This window comes from Perca fluviatilis, chromosome 9 (assembly GCF_010015445.1).
Source record: "Perca fluviatilis chromosome 9, GENO_Pfluv_1.0, whole genome shotgun sequence".
In the NCBI taxonomy this organism is placed as follows: Eukaryota; Metazoa; Chordata; class Actinopteri; order Perciformes; family Percidae; genus Perca; species Perca fluviatilis.
Genome location: NC_053120.1, coordinates 3535186 through 3555185, shown reverse-complemented (window position 1 = coordinate 3555185; position 20000 = coordinate 3535186). Strand labels below are relative to the sequence as shown.

The 20000-nt window shown below is 39.5% G+C and overlaps 2 protein-coding genes across 2 annotated transcripts in view; one reads left to right on the top strand and one right to left on the bottom strand.

Annotated features, from left to right (window-relative positions):
* LOC120565597 (zinc transporter 2-like) overlaps positions 1-20000 on the bottom strand; it is a gene marked incomplete in the record, with an annotated part of 356424 nt that overhangs the window by 18964 nt on the left and 317460 nt on the right. Inside the window, 5 exon segments of the mRNA XM_039811502.1 lie at positions 1969-2068; positions 2165-2267; positions 3142-3245; positions 4004-4120; positions 5606-5646. Coding sequence (XP_039667436.1) covers positions 1969-2068; positions 2165-2267; positions 3142-3245; positions 4004-4103 — 407 coding nt within the window.
* The window catches only part of LOC120565458 (thimet oligopeptidase-like), a 70458-nt gene continuing 57832 nt past the window's right edge, over positions 7375-20000 (top strand). Inside the window, 2 exon segments of the mRNA XM_039811260.1 lie at positions 7375-7509; positions 15826-16032. Coding sequence (XP_039667194.1) covers positions 7497-7509; positions 15826-16032 — 220 coding nt within the window. The 5' untranslated portion in view covers positions 7375-7496.

The following is a 20000-nucleotide window of genomic DNA, read 5'->3' as shown; positions in this document are numbered from 1 at the left end:
CACACACACACACACACACACACACACACACACACACACACACACACACACACACACACACACACACACACACACACACACACACACACACACACACACACACACACACACACAGAAAGTCTCACACACACACAGTTACACACAGAGAGACATGGACACAGGGACACACACAGACACACACACACACACACACACACACACACACACACACACACACACACACACAGTCATTGAGTCATGTTTTTATATAAAATCAGTGAAACATGTGATGTCATCTTATTAAATGTGAATATTTTCAGGTTTCTTCTCTCCCCTGTGACAGTAAAACAAGCCATGTGTTCAGAGCTGTAACTACAGATTATTATATTTTCTGATCGTGAACGTTAATGTGTTAACGTATTAACATATTAATATATTAATGTATTAACATATTAATGTATTAATGTATTAACGTGTTAATGTATTAACGTATTAATGTATTAACGTATTAACATTAATGTATTAACGTGTTAACGTATTAACGTATTAATGTATTAACGTATTAACGTGTTAATGTATTAACATATTAGCGTGTTAATGTATTAACATATTAATGTATTAATGTATTAACGTATTAATGTATTAATGTATTAACGTATTAACGTGTTAATGTATTAACATATTAATGTATTAACATATTAATGTATTAATGTATTAAGGTGTTAACGTATTAATGTATTAACGTATTAATGTATTAACATATTAATGTATTAACGTATTAACGTATTAATGTATTAACATATTAACGTATTAACATATTAACGTATTAAAGTGTTAACGTATTAACGTATTAACGTGTTAATGTATTAACGTATTAATGTATTAACGTGTTAATGTATTAATGTATTAACGTGTTAACGTATTAATGTATTAACGTATTAATGTATTAACGTGTTAACGTGTTAATGTATTAAAATGTATTAATGTATTAATGTATTAACGTGTTAACGTATTAATGTATTAACGTATTAATGTATTAACGTATTAACGTGTTAATGTATTAATGTATTAACGTATTAACGTATTAATGTATTAACGTATTAATGTATTAACGTATTAACGTATTAACGTGTTAATGTATTAACGTATTAATGTATTAACGTATTAACGTATTAACGTGTTAATGTATTAACGTATTAACGTATTAACGTGTTAATGTATTAACGTGTTAACGTGTTAATGTATTAACGCATTAATGTATTAACGTGTTAATGTATTAACATATTAATGTATTAACATATTAATGTATTAATGTATTAACGTGTTAACGTGTTAACGTATTAATGTATTAACGTATTAATGTATTAACGTGTTAACGTGTTAATGTATTAACGTATTAATGTATTAACGTATTAACGTATTAACGTATTAACGTATTAACGTGTTAACATATGAAAGTGTTAACATATTAATGTATTAACGTATTAATGTATTAACATGTTAACGTATTCATGTATTAACGTGTTAATGTATTAATGTATTAATGTATTAACATATTAACGTATTAACGTGTTAATGTATTAACATATTAACGTGTTAATGTATTAACGTGTTAATGTATTAATGTATTAACATATTAACGTATTAATGTATTAACGTGTTAATGTATTAACATATTAACGTGTTAATGTATTAACGTTTTAACATATTAACGTATTAATGTATTAACATATTAACGTGTTAATGTATTAACGTGTTAACATATTAACTTATTAATGTATTGACATATTAACATATTAATGTATTAATGTGTTAACATATTAATGTATTGTGTTAACATATTAATGTATTAACATATTAATGTATTAACATATTAATGTATTAACGTATTAATGTATTAACGTATTAATGTATTAACATATTAATGTATTAACGTATTAATGTATTAGCGTATTAACGTGTGGCTGTTTGCTCCGGCGCAGCGCTGACCTGTTGCAGTAGTAGACGGCGTTCTGAGGGTTGATGGCGATGGCCTTGGAGTAAAACTCAACAGCAGCCGAGAAGTTCTCCACCTTCATCTGGTCGTTCCCTGCAGATGGAAACACGCGGCGCAGCGTTAAAGATACCGATCAGAGGTCAGACAGCAGAGGTCAGAGGTCAGACCGATATAGCAGCACGGTCTCACCGTCTGTTTTGAGCGCCTCGGCCTCTTCTCGCTGTTCCTCGCTGAGAGAGTTGTGGGGCTGTCGGGGAGCAGCGTTGTTGTTGACCTGAGACTCAGACGGAAGCTGTAACACACACACACACACACACACACACACACACACACACACACACACACACACACACACACACACACACACACACACAGAGAGAGAGACACACACACACACAGAGAGAGAGACACACACACACACACACACACACACAGAGAGAGAAAACACACACACACACACACACACACACACACACACACACACACACACACACACACACACACACACAGAGAGAGAGAGACACACACACACACACAGAGAGAGACACACACACACACACACACACACACAGAGAGACACACACACAGTCACACACACACACACACACACACACACACAGAGAGAGAGAGAGACACACACACACACACACACACACAGAGAGAGAGAGACACACACACACACACACACACACACACAGAGACACACACACAGTCACACACGCACACACAAAGAGAGAGAGAGACACACACACACAGAGAGACACACACACAGTCACACACGCACACACAGAGAGACACACACACACACACACACACACAGTCACACACGCACACACAAAGAGAGAGAGAGACACACACACACAGAGAGACACACACACAGTCACACACACACACACACACAGAGACACACACACAGTCACACACGCACACACAGAGAGACACACACACACAGAGAGACACACACACAGTAAGTAACCAACCTCCAGCCGTCCTCATATAGAATAGAGCCAGTGATGTTTATGGCTGCTATGGCGCCGTGCTAAGCTAACCGCTAAAGAGGGAAAGCTGCTGATTTTCAACCCTTCTTTTTAATCTATCCATCTATCCATCTCCCTCCCTCCCTCCCTCCCTCCCTCCCTCCCTCCCTCCCACGGGCTCGTTGGTACCTTGGCCGTGGCCGTGGCGAAGATCTCCGGTAAGGTCATGGGCACGGCGAGCGTCTGGTCATCAGTCGAAATCTCAAACGCTGTCTCCAGACACTGGACAGCAACTGTAGCACAAAATACAAGCTAGCTTTAGGACAGACAGACAGGCAGACAGACAGACAGGCCAAACAACAAGCTAGCTTTAGGACAGACAGACAGACAGGCAGACAGGCCAAACAACAAGCTAGCTTTAGTACAGACAAACAGAGACAGACAGGCAGACAGACAGACAGGCAGACAGGCCAAACAACAAGCTAGATTTAGGACAGACAGACAGACAGACAGACAGACCAAACAACAAGCTAGCTTTAGGATAGACAGATAGACAGAGAGACAGACAACAAGCTAGCTTTAGGATAGACAGACAGACAGACCAAACAAGCTAGCTTTAGGATAGACAGACAGACAGACAGACAACAAGCTAGGTTTAGGATAGACAGACAGACAGACAGACAACAAGCTAGCTTTAGGATAGACAGACAGACAGACAGACAGACAGACAGACAGACAACAAGCTAGCTTTAGGCTAGACAGACAGACAGACAGACCAAACAAGCTAGCTTTAGGACAGACAGACAGACAAGCTAGCTTTAGGATAGATGGACACAGACAGACAGAGAGACAGAGACACAGAGAGAGAGAGACAGACAGACAGATAAAGAGAGAGACAGACACAGACAGACCGATAGGGAGAGAGACAGACACAGACAGCGAGACAGACAAACAGAGAGAGAGAGAGACACAGACAGCGAGACAGACAGATAGACAATCAGACAGATAGACAGACAGCGAGACAGACAGACAGCGAGACAGACAGACAGACCTTCTAGACTCTCCTGGGCCCCGGAGGTCAGGCTCCCGGCCTGCAGCTGGTCATGGAGGAACTGGAGGATGGAGAAGGCGAGACGCTTGTTGTCTGTCATGGTGACGGAGAGAGACCCTGGAAATATTACAACGAGGAGGAGGAAGTCAGCTCAGCTAGTCGGGGTATACAGACAGTACATGTCAGACATATTTACACGTTCTGCTACTTTAAACTTGTACGTCTCAGGAGGTAAATATTGGGCTGGTTTTCTGACACCAAGTCATAATATATATTCAAAAAAAAAGAAAGTCGTAATATTTCAAGAAAATAAAATTGTATTTCTGGAAAAAAAAATCTTAACATTTTAAGCAAAAAATTCGAAATATTTTAAAAGGAAAAAATTTCATAATATTTCACAGAAAAAGTAATATTTGAACTAAAAGTCGTAATATTTCAACAAAGTCATATTTCTAAAGAAAAAAGTAACATTTACAGGAAATACAGTCGTAATATTTCAACAAGTAAGTTAATTGCTGAAGATTAAACTACCCAGCAGTATATAAAAAGGAGTTAAAATGAGCACAACCTTAAACATATGGCTACAGTTATAACTCTCAGTTTAGCCAGCCCCCTTTAGCATTAGCTTTAGCTTGTAGAAGATTCTAGAAGCTCTGGCTAAGTATAAGCTAAGCATGACCGTCTTAGTAACGCTAACACCTGCCGGCTAACACTAGCCATCTTTTTATCACATGAATCGTGATAAATACAAGTTGATAGTAAGCAGACTGTTAGCTGTGGGGAAAGATAAGGGACGCGAGGTCAAGCTGAACTGGAACCAAGTTAGTTCCTTTTAGCTTAGCCTGCCTGCTAGCTTATGCGAATACTGTATCGAAATTCTGGCAGTTTAAACGTGTTTTGTATATCGGTGAAATAAAGTAAGTGTATGAATGAAATTAAGTAGAAATAATGGAAGCTGATATGTTTCAGGTAAATTCGGCAGCAAATCATCTCAACAGAGTGTCACTTAAAAGTCTTATTTACGCTACTTAACTAACGTTACTGCCTGTTATTGTACTCTGTATCCCAAGAGGGAATGTGAAAAACATAGGGCGAACCCGGTACTAAAAGCTGTAATTGTATAAAAATAAGTGTTACCAAGTGTTTGTTACATATGCCGAATTGTAGAGTAGTTCTCAACAGTTAATTATATGTTTTCAATTTTGTTCTAACATGCGTGTGGTTTTACTCAGAAGCAAAGCTACGTTATATTAACAGAGTTTAAAAGGGAGTTTTGCGTGACGTGTTCTCCGCTAACGGCAAATTTGTTTTCCTAGGATGGCGAAGGCATGGAACCGCCCTACTCTCCCTCTGATTGGATAGTACTCGTTGCCTGCATTGGTTGGATTGGTTATGTTTAGCAAGAATGTCAGGGTAAGCCAATCAGAGGCAGAGTAGGGCGGGACAAGCCTTTACCATCCTTGGGGGAGGGGGGACTCGCTAATAGCACAATGCTAACGGTTAGCCAGCTAGCTGATTTCATTCTGGTGCTGCCGTGTAAATATAAGAAACATGTCATGCTGCCTAATCTAACACGAGGACTCAGTAATGTGTTTTTCCTACCAGCTGTCTCTGTGTTTCAGGTGTGGATTAGCCCGGTAACGGATAAATTGACGTTAGCTCCGCTCCTTCGAGTTCGTGGCCGTCATTCAGCTAGCTTATTAGCTTATTAGGTTGTCGCGTTAGTTACGTCGTCATGCGTAGGCGCCGGCGTGGTGTAGTTCGTGTCCGGCGTCAAGTTATAAGCAAAAACTACAATACAGAACGTTTGTCAAACTCGCCTTCAGAATAAAAGCATTATAAAGTGAAAAACGATGTGAAAAACTAGAATACTTATGTTGTTGTTGTTACACTGCTGCAGTTTCAACTAAATTAAACTCCAAAACACCCTTTCGATTTCTAAAAAATGACTATTGTCTTACTGTTTACACATTTCAGTTGTGGTTTCTTTTACTTATTTAAAGAATTTTTCAATTTTCAAAACTTTTTTTCTCAGAAGATTTTAATTATTTTTCAGAATATTTGAACTTTTTTTCAGAATATTTCAACTGTTTACACATTTCAACTGTAGTTTCTTTTACTTATTTAAAGAATTTTTAAATTATTTTACTCAGAATATTTTCTCCTTTCCATACTTCAACAGTTTATCCACAAACTGTAATTGTAAAAATAAATGTAAAGTTGTTGTTTTATTTTCTCAAAATATTCTGATTTCTTTTCATCCTAAATGTAGTTTTCTATTTTCTGTGTAGTATTTTTGTTGATGTTTTATGGGATGTTTTAATGTAAAAAAAAACTTTGTGTCAATCCACATACATTTCTTAGTTATTATTTAATTATAATCAATCCAATGAACTATGTCCATTTAAAAGGAAAATTTTTACTTTTTTTCTCAGAATATTTAAAAATTTTCAACTTTTTTTCCAAACATTTCAACTTTTTTTCAGAATATTTCAACTTTTATGTTTTATGGGATGTTTTGATGTAAAACAAAATAATAAAATAAAAACTTGATACTTCCTCAAATCACTAACAGATTCTTTAAAACTTGCAATATGCACAATATAAATGTGTTGTAAATATAGCAGCCTAAGCAGCAAAGAGAAGAAAGATGGAAAGTACTGAAAAATCTGAGTACTTATTCCACCTCTGCATATAAAACTGTGCATACCGTATAATAAAAAAAAAACAATACATATTCCGCTTTCAAAAATAAAATAATATAAAAAAAAATATTCATTTTGGCGGGGTGTCAGTACCCGATACATGCTGCCTGCACAATCCATTCTGCGCATGCGCAAAATGTTCACAGTTGTACGAGGATTTACGACACTTCCCGATCTCTTCCACGCTTCCGGTCGACAGCCAAGCTAGCGTTAGTTTAGCTAACAGCTAATTCGGCTAACCGCTAGCTGAGACAGCATGTAAACTCTAAAAGACCCTCAAAATAAAACTTGAAAATAACCGTTAACATATATAACAGCTGTTATGTCAGTTCTACTTTACTTGTGCTCATTTAAAATACAATCACTCAATACTCGTCTTTATTGGTATTACTGTAAAGTCATAATGTAGCTGTTGCTGCTTCTCCCATTAAGTTTGACTTATTTTAGACTGAATCTGGCTGTCAGCTATAGCGGTTAGCCGAATTAGCTCTTAGCTAAACTAACGTTAGCTTCCCGGTGGAGGCTAGCGTGGAACAGATCGTGCAGTGTCGTATCCTCGGTAAAACAGTATTATCATCTGCGCATGCGTCGAACAGATCGTGCAGGCAGCACGGATCGGGTACCAACCAACACGGGGTAAGTTTTGCTCAGAGCGCTGGTATTTTATTTTGAAAGTCTGACCGGAAGTGTAACTGCTCTCGTCGTGTCGCAGCTTTAACGGTCCCGTACTCGTCCGCCTGACTGTGAACCAACGCCGACCTAACGTACCTTCATTTAAAACCTGAACTATGGGGCCGACAGGTGAGTAATGTCCTCGTGTTTGTAATGCGACTGAATCATTTTAATGTAGAGACATCTCCGCGGCCGCCATGTTTCTTCTCTGACCGTCTCTGTCACCATTTAGAATTAATTAGCTTTGATCACTGAGTGGGCTTTAGCTCAGTGCTAACGGTAGCATTCTAAGCAGCCGTTAGGCTCGTACTAGCCGTTTTATTCAAAAATGACGCTAACTGTCAGTTTAGTACACAATAACCCGATTAAACCCGCTGTTACACTATGGTGTCTCGTTTCTCCGCACTTCTGCCTCGGTTCTCTCTCCTGTTTTTGTGTAGCATGTTAGCCGTTAGCTCCCTCTGCTTATTCATTCAGCTAACTAACGTTAAATCTGTCAAGTGAGCCGTTAGTTAACCCTCTTGTTGTCCTCGCGGTCAAATTGGACCCGTTATTAAAATGTCTAAAATGAAACGGTTTGTAAACAGTACTCTGACTCAACTTTGACATACACGAGTCTGTGATTGTACATTAACATATGTTCCCCCTAATATTAGTCAAAATAATTCATAATTTCAGCTTTTTGGACTCAGAAATGAGGTATAATTAAAAAAATCCAAGGAGGTTTATTGACCATGATTTCCGATGTGTGTGTGTGTGTTAACAGTGTAGTGGTAATAAGTTGGTGTCCGTGGCGTGTATACAGTACTGGTGGTAGTGGACAAAAGCCTCAACAGTTAACAAAAAATTAAATTTTTATTGCCACAAAAACATTGAAAAAAAAGAAGTGTCAAAAACAAAGTCAGACGTCAGTTTTTACGTCAGAAAAAGGGACAGAAAAGTCAAAAAATGGACAAAAATGTCAGAAAAAAGTGTCAGTACCCGATCCGTTCCACCGGCACGATCCGTTCTGCGCATGCGCTGTGGTACGTTGATTTACGATCTGTTCCCACCATAGACAGTATATATAATGGACCAACAGACCCCGTGTCTCTGGACGGAGACCAGTGAAGGATATTAGAAGCACTTTTCCGGTGATCTCTTGCTTTACTGAGCAGCAAAATAAGGGACAAAAGTGTTTATAAAAGGGACAAATGTCAAAAGGTGTCAAGATAAGGGACAGAAAAGTCAAAAAAGGGACAAAAGTGTCAAAATAAGGGACAAAAAGGGACAAAAGTGTTTAAAAAAGGGGACAAATGTCAAAAGGTGTCAAGATAAGGGACAGAAAAGTCAAAAAGGGGACAAAAGTGTCAAAATAAGGGACAAAAAGGGACAAAAGTGTTTAAAAAAGGGACAAAAGTGTCAATAAGGGACAAAAATGGACAAAAGTGTTTAAAAAAGGGGACAAATGTCAAAAGGTGTCAAGATAAGGGACAGAAAAGTCAAAAAGGGGACAAAAGTGTCAAAATAAGGGACAAAAAGGGACAAAAGTGTTTAAAAAAGGGGACAAATGTCAAAAGGTGTCAAGATAAGGGACAGAAAAGTCAAAAAGGGGACAAAAGTGTCAAAATAAGGGACAAAAAGGGACAAAAGTGTTTAAAAAAGGGACAAAAGTGTCAATAAGGGACAAAAATGGACAAAAGTGTTTAAAAAAGGGGACAAATGTCAAAAGGTGTCAAGATAAGGGACAGAAAAGTCAAAAAGGGGACAAAAGTGTCAAAATAAGGGACAAAAAGGGACAAAAGTGTTTAAAAAAGGGGACAAATGTCAAAAGGTGTCAAGATAAGGGACAGAAAAGTCAAAAAGGGGACAAAAGTGTCAAAATAAGGGACAAAAAGGGACAAAAGTGTTTAAAAAAGGGACAAAGGGTGTCAAGATAAGGGACAGAAAAGTCAAAAAAGGGACAAAAGTGTCAAAATAAGGGACAAAAAGGGACAAAAGTGTTTTTAAAAAAGGGACAAATGTCAAAAGGTGTCAAGATAAGGGACAGAAAAGTCAAAAAGGGGACAAAAGTGTCAAAATAAGGGACAAAAGTGTTTAAAAAAGGGACAAAGGGTGTCAAGATAAGGGACAGAAAAGTCAAAAAGGGGACAAAAGTGTCAAAATAAGGGACAAAAGTGTTTAAAAAAGGGACAAAGGGTGTCAAGATAAGGGACAGAAAAGTCAAAAAAGGGACAAAAGTGTCAAAATAAGGGACAAAAAGGGACAAAAGTGTTTAAAAAAGGGACAAAGGGTGTCAAGATAAGGGACAGAAAAGTCAAAAAAGGGACAAAAGTGTCAAAATAAGGGACAAAAAGGGACAAAAGTGTTTTTAAAAAAGGGACAAATGTCAAAAGGTGTCAAGATAAGGGACAGAAAAGTCAAAAAGGGGACAAAAGTGTCAAAATAAGGGACAAAAAGGGACAAAAGTGTTTAAAAAAGGGACAAAAGGTGTCAAGATAAGGGACAGAAAAGTAAAAAAGGGACAAAAGTGTCAAAATAAGGGACAAAAGTGTTTTTTAAAAAAGGGACAAATGTCAAAAGGTGTCAAGATAAGGGTCAGAAAAGTCAAAAAAGGGACAAAAGTGTCAAAATAAGGGACAAAAAGGGACAAAAGTGTTTTTTAAAAAAGGGACAAATGTCAAAAGGTGTCAAGATAAGGGACAGAAAAGTAAAAAAAAGTGTCAAAATAAGGGACAAAAAAGTCAGAAATTGGACAAAAATGTCAGAAAAAGGGACAAAAGTAAAAAAGTGTCAATAAGGGACAAAAAAGTCAAAATAAAGGGACATTACAGGTTTTAACTAACAAATATCACCATGAAACTTCCGCAGTTGATTACTGACATTAAGACAATTATTTTTTTGTATTACAAGTTTTCGGAAATGCTAATGTTTAAACTAAAAATGTTAATTTAGGAGAAATCTCCCGACACAAATAGACACAGTGCAGTAAAATAAACGCCAGTGTTCAATGCCTAATTAATGTCTTTCTCTCCCCTGACTTTCACTGGTTGAAGCCTGAAAATATTGTAAACAAACCAATAACAAAATTAATTCCACTGGTGGGACTGTTCAGCTCTGTTTCAGAGCGATACCTCCGGTTCAGGCTGGTCCTCAGATATTTTTCACAGTGTGTTCAGGGGACAGACAGCTAGCAGATAGTGAATGGGAGTCTATGGAGCTAGATGCTAAATGAATGGGAGTCTATGGAGCTAGATGCTAAATGAATGGGAGTCTATGGAGCTAGATGCTAAATGAATGGGAGTCTATGGAGCTAGATGCTAAATGAATGGGAGTCTATGGAGCTAGATGCTAAATGAATGGGAGTCTATGGAGCTAGATGCTAAATGAATGGGAGTCTATGGAGCTAGATGCTAAATGAATGGGAGTCTATGGAGCTAGATGGCTAAATGAATGGGACTCTATGGAGCTAGATGCTAAATGAATGGGACTCTATGGAGCTAGATGCTAAATGAATGGGAGTCTATGGAGCTAGATGGCTAAATGAATGAGAGTCTATGGAGCTAGATGCTAAATGAATGGGAGTCTATGGAGCTAGATGCTAAATGAATGGGAGTCTATGGAGCTAGATGCTAAATGAATGGGAGTCTATGGAGCTAGATGCTAAATGAATGGGAGTCTATGGAGCTAGATGCTAAATGAATGGGAGTCTATGGAGCTAGATGCTAAATGAATGGGAGTCTATGGAGCTAGATGCTAAATGAATGGGAGTCTATGGAGCTAGATGCTAAATGAATGGGAGTCTATGGAGCTAGATGCTAAATGAATGGGAGTCTATGGAGCTAGATGCTAAATGAATGGGAGTCTATGGAGCTAGATGCTAAATGAATGGGACTCTATGGAGCTAGACGGCTAAATGAATGGGAGTCTATGGAGCTAGATGCTAAATGTGTCTCTTTCACCTGATTGTCGTTGAGAAACCTCAGATTTGATTGTAGTTTTTGTAAGTTCAACATGGGTTATAGGTCGAACGTTGAATGAACGAGTACTTATGTCCTTTTGATTTCTTACAGGGGGAGTCGTTGTTGCCCAATAACACGCTAGCATTCTGCTAATGGATGCTGATTGGGTGAATATTGAATGCAACATTGAATGCAACATTCAAATTACTAGACAAAAAATTATACCCTGACAAAAGTGGGTTTTGAGGAGTATAGCTCCATAGAGCCCCATTCATTCTGCACTGGCCTGTGAGCGCCCCCTATATGGATCTCTGGTGGAACTGCAACCAGTTCAGAAGCCGGAAGTAACGAGGGAGTGGATCTTCTTCCTATATTAGAAGTTCTTTGCTATAACCATTGCCGTGCTGCCTGGAAGACAACGTTGGGGGCTTAAAAACACCAAACACGTGTCGGTGTCGGTGTTCTTGTTTAACTATATTCGTGGGGTCCAAAACCCGGGGAATCCAGTATACTTGTGGGGTCCTGACAGCTTTGTGGGGCTAAAATGCTGGACCCCCCAAAGTTTAAAGGGCTGTTTGAGGGTTAAGACTTGGTTTTAGGATCAGGGATAGAATTAGGTTATGGTTAAGGTGAGGGTAAGCGTTAAGGTTAGGCATTTAGTTGTGATGGTTAAGGTGAGGGTAAGGGTTAAGGTTAGGCATTTAGTTGTGATGGTTAAGGTTAGGGTAACGGTTAAGGTTAGGCATTTAGTTGTGATGGTTAAGGTGAGGGTAAGGGTTAAGGTTAGTCATTTAGTTGGGATGGTTAAGGTGAGGGTAAGGGTTAAGGTTAGGCATTTAGTTGTGATGGTTAAGGTGAGGGTAAGGGTTAAGGTTAGGCATTTAGTTGTGATGGTTAAGGTGAGGGTAAGGGTTAAGGTTAGGCATTTAGTTGTGATGGTTAAGGTTAGGGTAACGGTTAAGGTTAGGCATTTAGTTGTGATGGTTAAGGTTAGGGTAACGGTTAAGGTTAGGCATTTAGTTGTGATGGTTAAGGTGAGGGTAAGGGTTAAGGTTAGGCATTTAGTTGTGATGGTTAAGGTTAGGGTAAGAGTTAAAGTTAGGCATTTAGTTGTGATGGTTAAGGTTAGGGTAAGGGTTAAGGTTAGGGTAAGGGTTAAGGTTAGGCATTTAGTTGTGATGGTTAAGGTTAGGGTAAGGGTTAAGGTTAGGCATTTAGTTGTGATGGTTAAGGTAAGGGTTAAGGTTAGGCATTTAGTTGTGATGGTTAAGGTTAGGGTAAGGGTTAAGGTTAGGCATTTAGTTGTGATGGTTAAGGTAAGGGTTAAGGTTAGGCATTTAGTTGTGATGGTTAAGGTGAGGGTAAGGGTTAAGGTTAGGCATTTAGTTGTGATGGTTAAGGTTAGGGTAAGGGTTAAGGTTAGGCATTTAGTTGTGATGGTTAAGGTTAGGGTAAGGGTTAAGGTTAGGCATTTAGTTGTGATGGTTAAGGTTAGGGTAAGGGTTAAGGTTAGGCATTTACCGTATTTTCCGGACTATAAGTCGCATTTATTTAGAATTATATATATTTTTTTCATCTGTCAACTACACAACAGCACCCAGAACAACAGGCTGAATACGGTAGGTGTCCGGTATGTTACCGTAACACATTAACAGTTATTGAACTATATAATAGAACAGCCAGCTACCAGGGCGTGGAGCATGGATGGATTAAAAGGCGTGGAGACGTAGCTGCACCGTTGACCAGCCCCTCCCGACTCCTTCCTCCAGCTCTGGCCATCTCGCTCTCAGCACGCCATTAGCCGATTTAGCCGATTAGCTTTCTCTGATTTCTTCATTGCAGTAAGAGTCCCATGTTCTCCAGTCTCCCTCACAAGTTTCTCCCTCATTTCAAACTCTCTCTCTGCTGCTCCATTACCGTTTTCGGCTGCATATTTTACTACCTGCAGTCTGTTATCTCTTTTCTTTCTCAGTTGTCTTTAGCAGCAGCGTTCTAGTCGTCACAAGCCTAGAGCGCCCTCTAGCGGCTGTAGACGGTGATGTTTTCAGTATGAATTAACATTTAAAAACATGTTAAATTATATATATATTTTGACAAGGGCTGCCACCTCTTAGTCGAAAGTGGTTTTGGTCTTAGTCGACTAAGATTTCTTTAGTCCATTAGTCATTTTTTATGCTTAATTACTCATTTCCAAGAAACTTATGAGCACATTTATGGTAAACACAACATTTTAAAGTGGTGCTTTTGCAGCATTAATTGTGGAGAAACTCAGTTTTACAGATGGTTAATTAACTACATTTATATTGTGCTTTTCTAGTCTTAACCACCTCTCAAAGCGCACAGCTCTGTCAATTAAAATCAACTAATCGATTAGTCGACAAAATTGTATAAGTGTTAGTCGACTAAGAATTTCTTTAGTCGAGGACAGCCCTAATTTAGATATATAAGTCGCACCTGAGTATAAGTCGCAGGTAAGGGGCTAGGGAATGTATTATGTCAATGACAGGTCCCTACAAAGATAGTGCCGTGTGTGTGTGTGTGTGTGTGTGTGTGTGTGTGTGTGTGTGTGTGTGTGTGTGTGTGTGTGTGTGTGTGTGTGTGTGTGTGTGTGTGTGAGACAGAGAGACGGAGGAGAGCAGGGAAAGGAAATGCAGAAGAACGTATTTTTAAATAGCGTTTATTAAAAAATAAAAATTAATAACGCAATGTGTGGCTGCGCTTATCTTCTTTGCTATCTGGCATATAATAGCATTTGATGAGCTGAAGACTGATTACAAGAATCCTATATTGATAATATATAATATAATATATCCTATATTGATAATATAATATAATATATTGATAGATGTTTTCTGTCCACTAGTCTGACAGAAGACTAACAGGTCCAGCAGGCTGGATCTGCCAGACAGACTGTATGAACAGTGAGCCAAACTCCATTTAAAAATATGTCAATTTAAAGTTACAGCCGCCTGACGCCAATAACATCACCTTATTAAAATAAATCTAAATACCTTTTCTGAGCTGTCATATTCTGCTTCTGAATTCGGCACTCTGTTGATCCACCAAACACCAGTTGTGGGGGGGTTTTTTTTGGGTGGAAAGTGAAATTCTGACTAAATCAGACTCAGGTTTATGGGTCAAGTAGGTTTTCACTTACAGGCCATTTTGACAATACACATAGTAGGAGAAAATTAACAATGAAAAAACCAGAACTTCAAAAGTGGAGAGCCACAAATGTGTAGAATATAAAATAGAAAGAGAACTCAATTGAAACATGCTGCTAATGTGTGTTGGTGGGTTATAATCAGAGCTTCAGCTTCAACCAACTCCAACAGAGAAATCCTGCTTGGTTGGTATTTCTACAGTGTGGTATTAGTACTTTTACTGCAGTAAAAGATCTGGATACTTCTTCACACACACACACACACACACAGTCACACACACACACACACACACACACACACACACACACACACACACACAGACACATACACAGAGACACACACACACACACACACACACACACACACAGTCACATATACACAATCACATGCACAGTGACACAGAGACACAGACACACACACACACACACACAGTCACATACACAGTAAACAGAGACACACACACACACACACACACAATCACACACATGAAGAGACACACATAGACACACACGGACACTAACACACAAACACACACACAAACACAAACAGACACACACGAACACACAGAGACACACAGAGACACAGACACACACACACACACTTACAGACACACACACACACACAGAATCGCACACATGGAGACACACACACACACACAAACACACACCGACACACACGGATACAGACACACACACACAGGATACTTCTTCCACCTCTCGCCTGTCCTGTCCTTTAATGCCTGTGTTGTGTATTCCCTGTCCTGTCCTTTAATGCCTGTGTTGTGTATTCCCTGTCCTGTCCTTTAATGCCTGTGTTGTGTATTCCCTGTCCTGTCCTTTAATGCCTTTGTTGTGTATTCCCTGACCTGTCCTTTAATGCCTGTGTTGTGTATTCCCTGTCCTGTCCTTTAATGCCTGTGTTGTGTATTCCCTGTCCTGTATTCCCTGTCCTGTCCTTTTAATGCCTGTGTTGTGTATTCCCTGTCCTGTATTCCCTGTCCTGTCCTTTTAATACCTGTGTTGTGTATTCCCTGACCTTTAATGCCTGTGTTGTGTATTCCCTGTCCTGTCCTTTTAATGCCTGTGTTGTGTATTCCCTGTCCTGTATTCCCTGTCCTGTCCTTTTAATGCCTGTGTTGTGTATTCCCTGTCCTGTATTCCCTGTCCTGTCCTTTTAATGCCTGTGTTGTGTATTCCCTGTCCTGTATTCCCTGTCCTGTCCTTTTAATGCCTGTGTTGTGTATTCCCTGTCCTGTCCTTTAATGCCTGTGTTGTGTATTCCCTGTCCTGTCCTTTAATGCCTGTGTTGTGTATTCCCTGTCCTGTCCCTGACCGTCCCAGGTGAGGTGGTGTTTGGCAGCCCGGTGCCGGTCTGCCCGGAGAACCGGCTGCGTTGGGACCTGAGCCCCGAGCAGATCCGCCAGCTCTCGGACGAGCTCATCGCCAGCACCAAGAAGGTGTACGACGGCGTGGGAGCCCTGGACCTGGACGCCGTCACCTTCCAGAACACGCTGAAGGCCCTCGCCGACGTGGAGGTCGAGTACACCGGTCAGTGGCCGCCTATCTCACTCGAGAGATTTTTTTATTCCCAAGAGTTTAGTGTTGGAGACGAGAGAAACCAACTGATAAACACACAAGAGTTTAGTGTTGGAGACGAGAGAAACCAACTGATAAACACACAAGAGTTTAGTGTTGGAGACGAGAGAAACCAACTGATAAACACACAAGAGTTTAGTGTTGGAGACGAGAGAAACCAGCTGATAAACAAGAGTTTAGTGTTGGAGACGAGAGAAACCAACTGATAAACACACAAGAGTTTAGCGTTGGAGACGAGAGAAACCAGCTGATAAACAAGAGTTTAGTGTTGGAGACGAGAGAAACCAACTGATAAACACACAAGAGTTTAGTGTTGGAGACGAGAGAAACCAACTGATAAACAAGAGTTTAGTGTTGGAGACGAGAGAAACCAGCTGATAAACAAGAGTTTAGTGTTGGAGACGAGAGAAACCAACTGATAAACAAGAGTTTAGTGTTGGAGACGAGAGAAACCAGCTGATAAACAAGAGTTTAGTGTTGGAGACGAGAGAAACCAACTGATAAACAAGAGTTTAGTGTTGGAGACGAGAGAAACCAACTGATAAACAAGAGTTTAGTGTTGGAGGCGAGAAACCAGCTGATAAACAAGAGTTTAGTGTTGGAGACGAGAGAAACCAACTGATAAACAAGAGTTTAGTGTTGGAGACGAGAGAAACCAGCTGATAAACAAGAGTTTAGTGTTGGAGACGAGAGAAACCAACTGATAAACAAGAGTTTAGTGTTGGAGACGAGAGAAACCAACTGATAAACAAGAGTTTAGTGTTGGAGACGAGAGAAACCAACTGATAAACACACAAGAGTTTAGTGTTGGAGACGAGAGAAACCAGCTGATAAACAAGAGTTTAGTGTTGGAGACGAGAGAAACCAGCTGATAAACAAGAGTTTAGTGTTGGAGACGAGAGAAACCAACTGATAAACAAGAGTTTAGTGTTGGAGACGAGAGAAACCAGCTGATAAACAAGAGTTTAGTGTTGGAGACGAGAGAAACCAACTGATAAACAAGAGTTTAGTAGTGTTGAGACAGAGAAACCAACTGATAAACAAGAGTTTAGTGTTGAGACGAGAGAAACCAACTGATAAACAAGAGTTTAGTGTTGGAGACAGAGAAACCAGCTGATAAACATGAGTTTAGTGTTGGGGGAGACGAAGAAACCAACTGATAAACAAGAGTTTAGTGTTGGGCGACGAGAAACCAGCTGATAAACAAGAGTTTAGTGTTGGAGACGAGGAAAACCAGCTGATAAACAAGAGTTTAGCGTTGGAGACGAGAGAAACCAACTGATAAACAAGAGTTTAGTGTTGGAGACGAGAAACCAGCTGATAAACAAAGTTTAGTTTGAGTCGACAGAAACCAGCTGATAAACAAGAGGTTGAGTGTTGGAGACGAGAGAAACCAGCTGATAAACAAGAGTTTAGTGTTGGAGACGAGAGAAACCAGCTGATAAACAAACAAGAGTTTAGTGTTGGAGACGAGAGAAACCAACTGATAAACAAACAAGAGTTTAGTGTTGGAGACGAGAGAAACCAGCTGATAACAAGAGTTTAGTGTTGGAGACGAGAGAAACCAACTGATAAACAAGAGTTTAGTGTTGGAGACGAAGAAACCAGCTGATAAACAAGAGTTTAGTGTTGGAGACGGAGAAACCAGCTGATAAACAAGAGTTTAGTGTTGACGAGGAAACCAGCTGATAAACAAGAGTTTAGTGTTGGGCGAGAGAAACCAACTGATAAACAAGAGTTTAGTGTTGAGGCGAGAGAAACCAGCTGATAAACAAAGAGTTTAGTGTTGGAGACGAGAGAAACCAGCTGATAAACAAGAGTTTAGTGTTGAGACGAGAGAAACCAACTGATAAACAAAAAAGGTTTAGTGTTGGGGCGAGAAACCAGCTGATAAACAAGAGTTTAGTGTTGGAGACGAGAAAGAAACCAGCTGATAACAAGAGTTTAGTGTTGGAGACGAGAGAAACAAGCGATAAACAAGAGTTTAGTGTTGGAGCGAGAGAAACCAGCTGATAAACAAGAGTTTAGTGTTGGAGACGAGAGAAACCAACTGATAAACAAGAGTTTAGTGTTGGAGACGAGAGAAACCAACTGATAAACAAGAGTTTAGTGTTGGAGACGAGAGAAACCAACTGATAAACAAGAGTTTAGTGTTGGAGACGAGAGAAACCAACTGATAAACAAGAGTTTAGTGTTGAGAAACGAGGAAACCAACTGATAAACAAGAGTTTAGTGTTGAGACGAGAGAAACCAACTGATAAACAAGAGTTTGTGTTGGAGACGAGAAAGCGATAAACAAGAGTTTAGTGTTGAGAAGCGAGAAACCAGCTGATAAACAAGAGTTTAGTGTTGGAGCGAGAGAAACCAACTGATAAACAAGAGTTTAGTGTTGGACGAGAGAAACCAGCTGATAAACAAGAGTTTAGTGTTGAGAACGAGAGAAACCAGCTGATAAACAAGAGTTTAGTGTTGGAGACGAGAAAAAACCAACTGATAAACAAGAGTTTAGTGTTGGAGACGAGAGAAACCAACTGATAAACAAAAGTTTAGTGTTGGGCGAGAGAAACCAACTGATAAAACAAGAGTTTAGTGTTGGACGAGAAACCAGCTGATAAACAAGAGTTTAGTGTTGGAGGCAGAGGACCAGCTGATAAACAAGAGTTTAGTGTTGGAGACGAGAGAAACCAGCTGATAAACAAAAGTTTAGTGTTGGGAGAGAGAAACCAGCTGATAAACAAGAGTTTAGTGTTGGAGACGAGAGAAACCAACTGATAAACAAGAGTTTGGTGTGAGACGGGAGAAACCAGCTGATAAACAAGAGTTTAGTGTTGGAGACGAGAAACCAGCTGATAAACAAAGGTTTAGTGTTTGGAGGCGAGAGAAACGATAAACAAGGTTTGGTGTTGGGACAAGAAACCAGCTGATAAACAAGAGTTTAGTGTTGGAGACGAGAGAACCAACTGATAAACAAGAGTTTAGTGTTGGAGACGAGAGAAACCAGCTGATAAACAAGAGTTTAGTGTTGGAACGAGAGAAACCAGCTGATAAACAACGAGTTTAGTGTTGGGACAGGAGAAACCAGCTGATAAACAAGAGTTTAGTGTTGGAGCGAGAGAAACCAAGTGATAAACAAGAGTTTAGTGTTGGAGACGAGGAGAAACCAGCTGATAAACAAAAGTTTAGTGTTGGAGACAGAGAAACCAAATGATAAACAAGAGTTTAGCGTTGGAGCAGAGAAACCAACTGATAAACAAGAGTTTAGTGTTGAGAACGAGAAACCAACTGATAAACAAGAGTTTAGTGTTGAGACGAGAGAAACCAACGATAAACAAGAGTTTAGTGTTGGAGACGAGAAACCAGCTGATAAACAAGAGTTTAGTGTTGGAACGAGAAACCAGCTGATAAACAAGAGTTTAGTGTTGAGAACGAGAGAAACCAACGATAAACAAGAGTTTAGTGTTGGAGACGAGAGAAACCAGCTGATAAACAAGAGTTTAGTGTTGGAGACGAGAGAAACCAGCGATAAACAAGAGTTTAGCGTTGGAGACGAGAAACCAGCTGATAAACAAACAAGAGTTTAGTGTTGGAGACGAGAAAACCAGCTGATAAACAAGAGTTTGAGTGTTGGAGACGAGAAACAAATGATAAACAAGAGTTTAGTGTTGGAGACGAGAGAAACCAACTGATAAACAAGAGTTTAGTGTTTGGGCGAGGAGAAACCAACGATAAACAAGAGTTTAGTGTTGAGAGCGAGAAACCAACTGATAAACAAGAGTTTAGTGTTGGAGACGAGAAACCAACTGATAAACAAGAGTTTAGTGTTGGAGACGAGAGAAACCAATGATAAACAAGAGTTTAGCGTTGAGACGAGAGAAACCAACTGATAAACAAGAGTTTAGTGTTGGAGACGAGAGAAACCA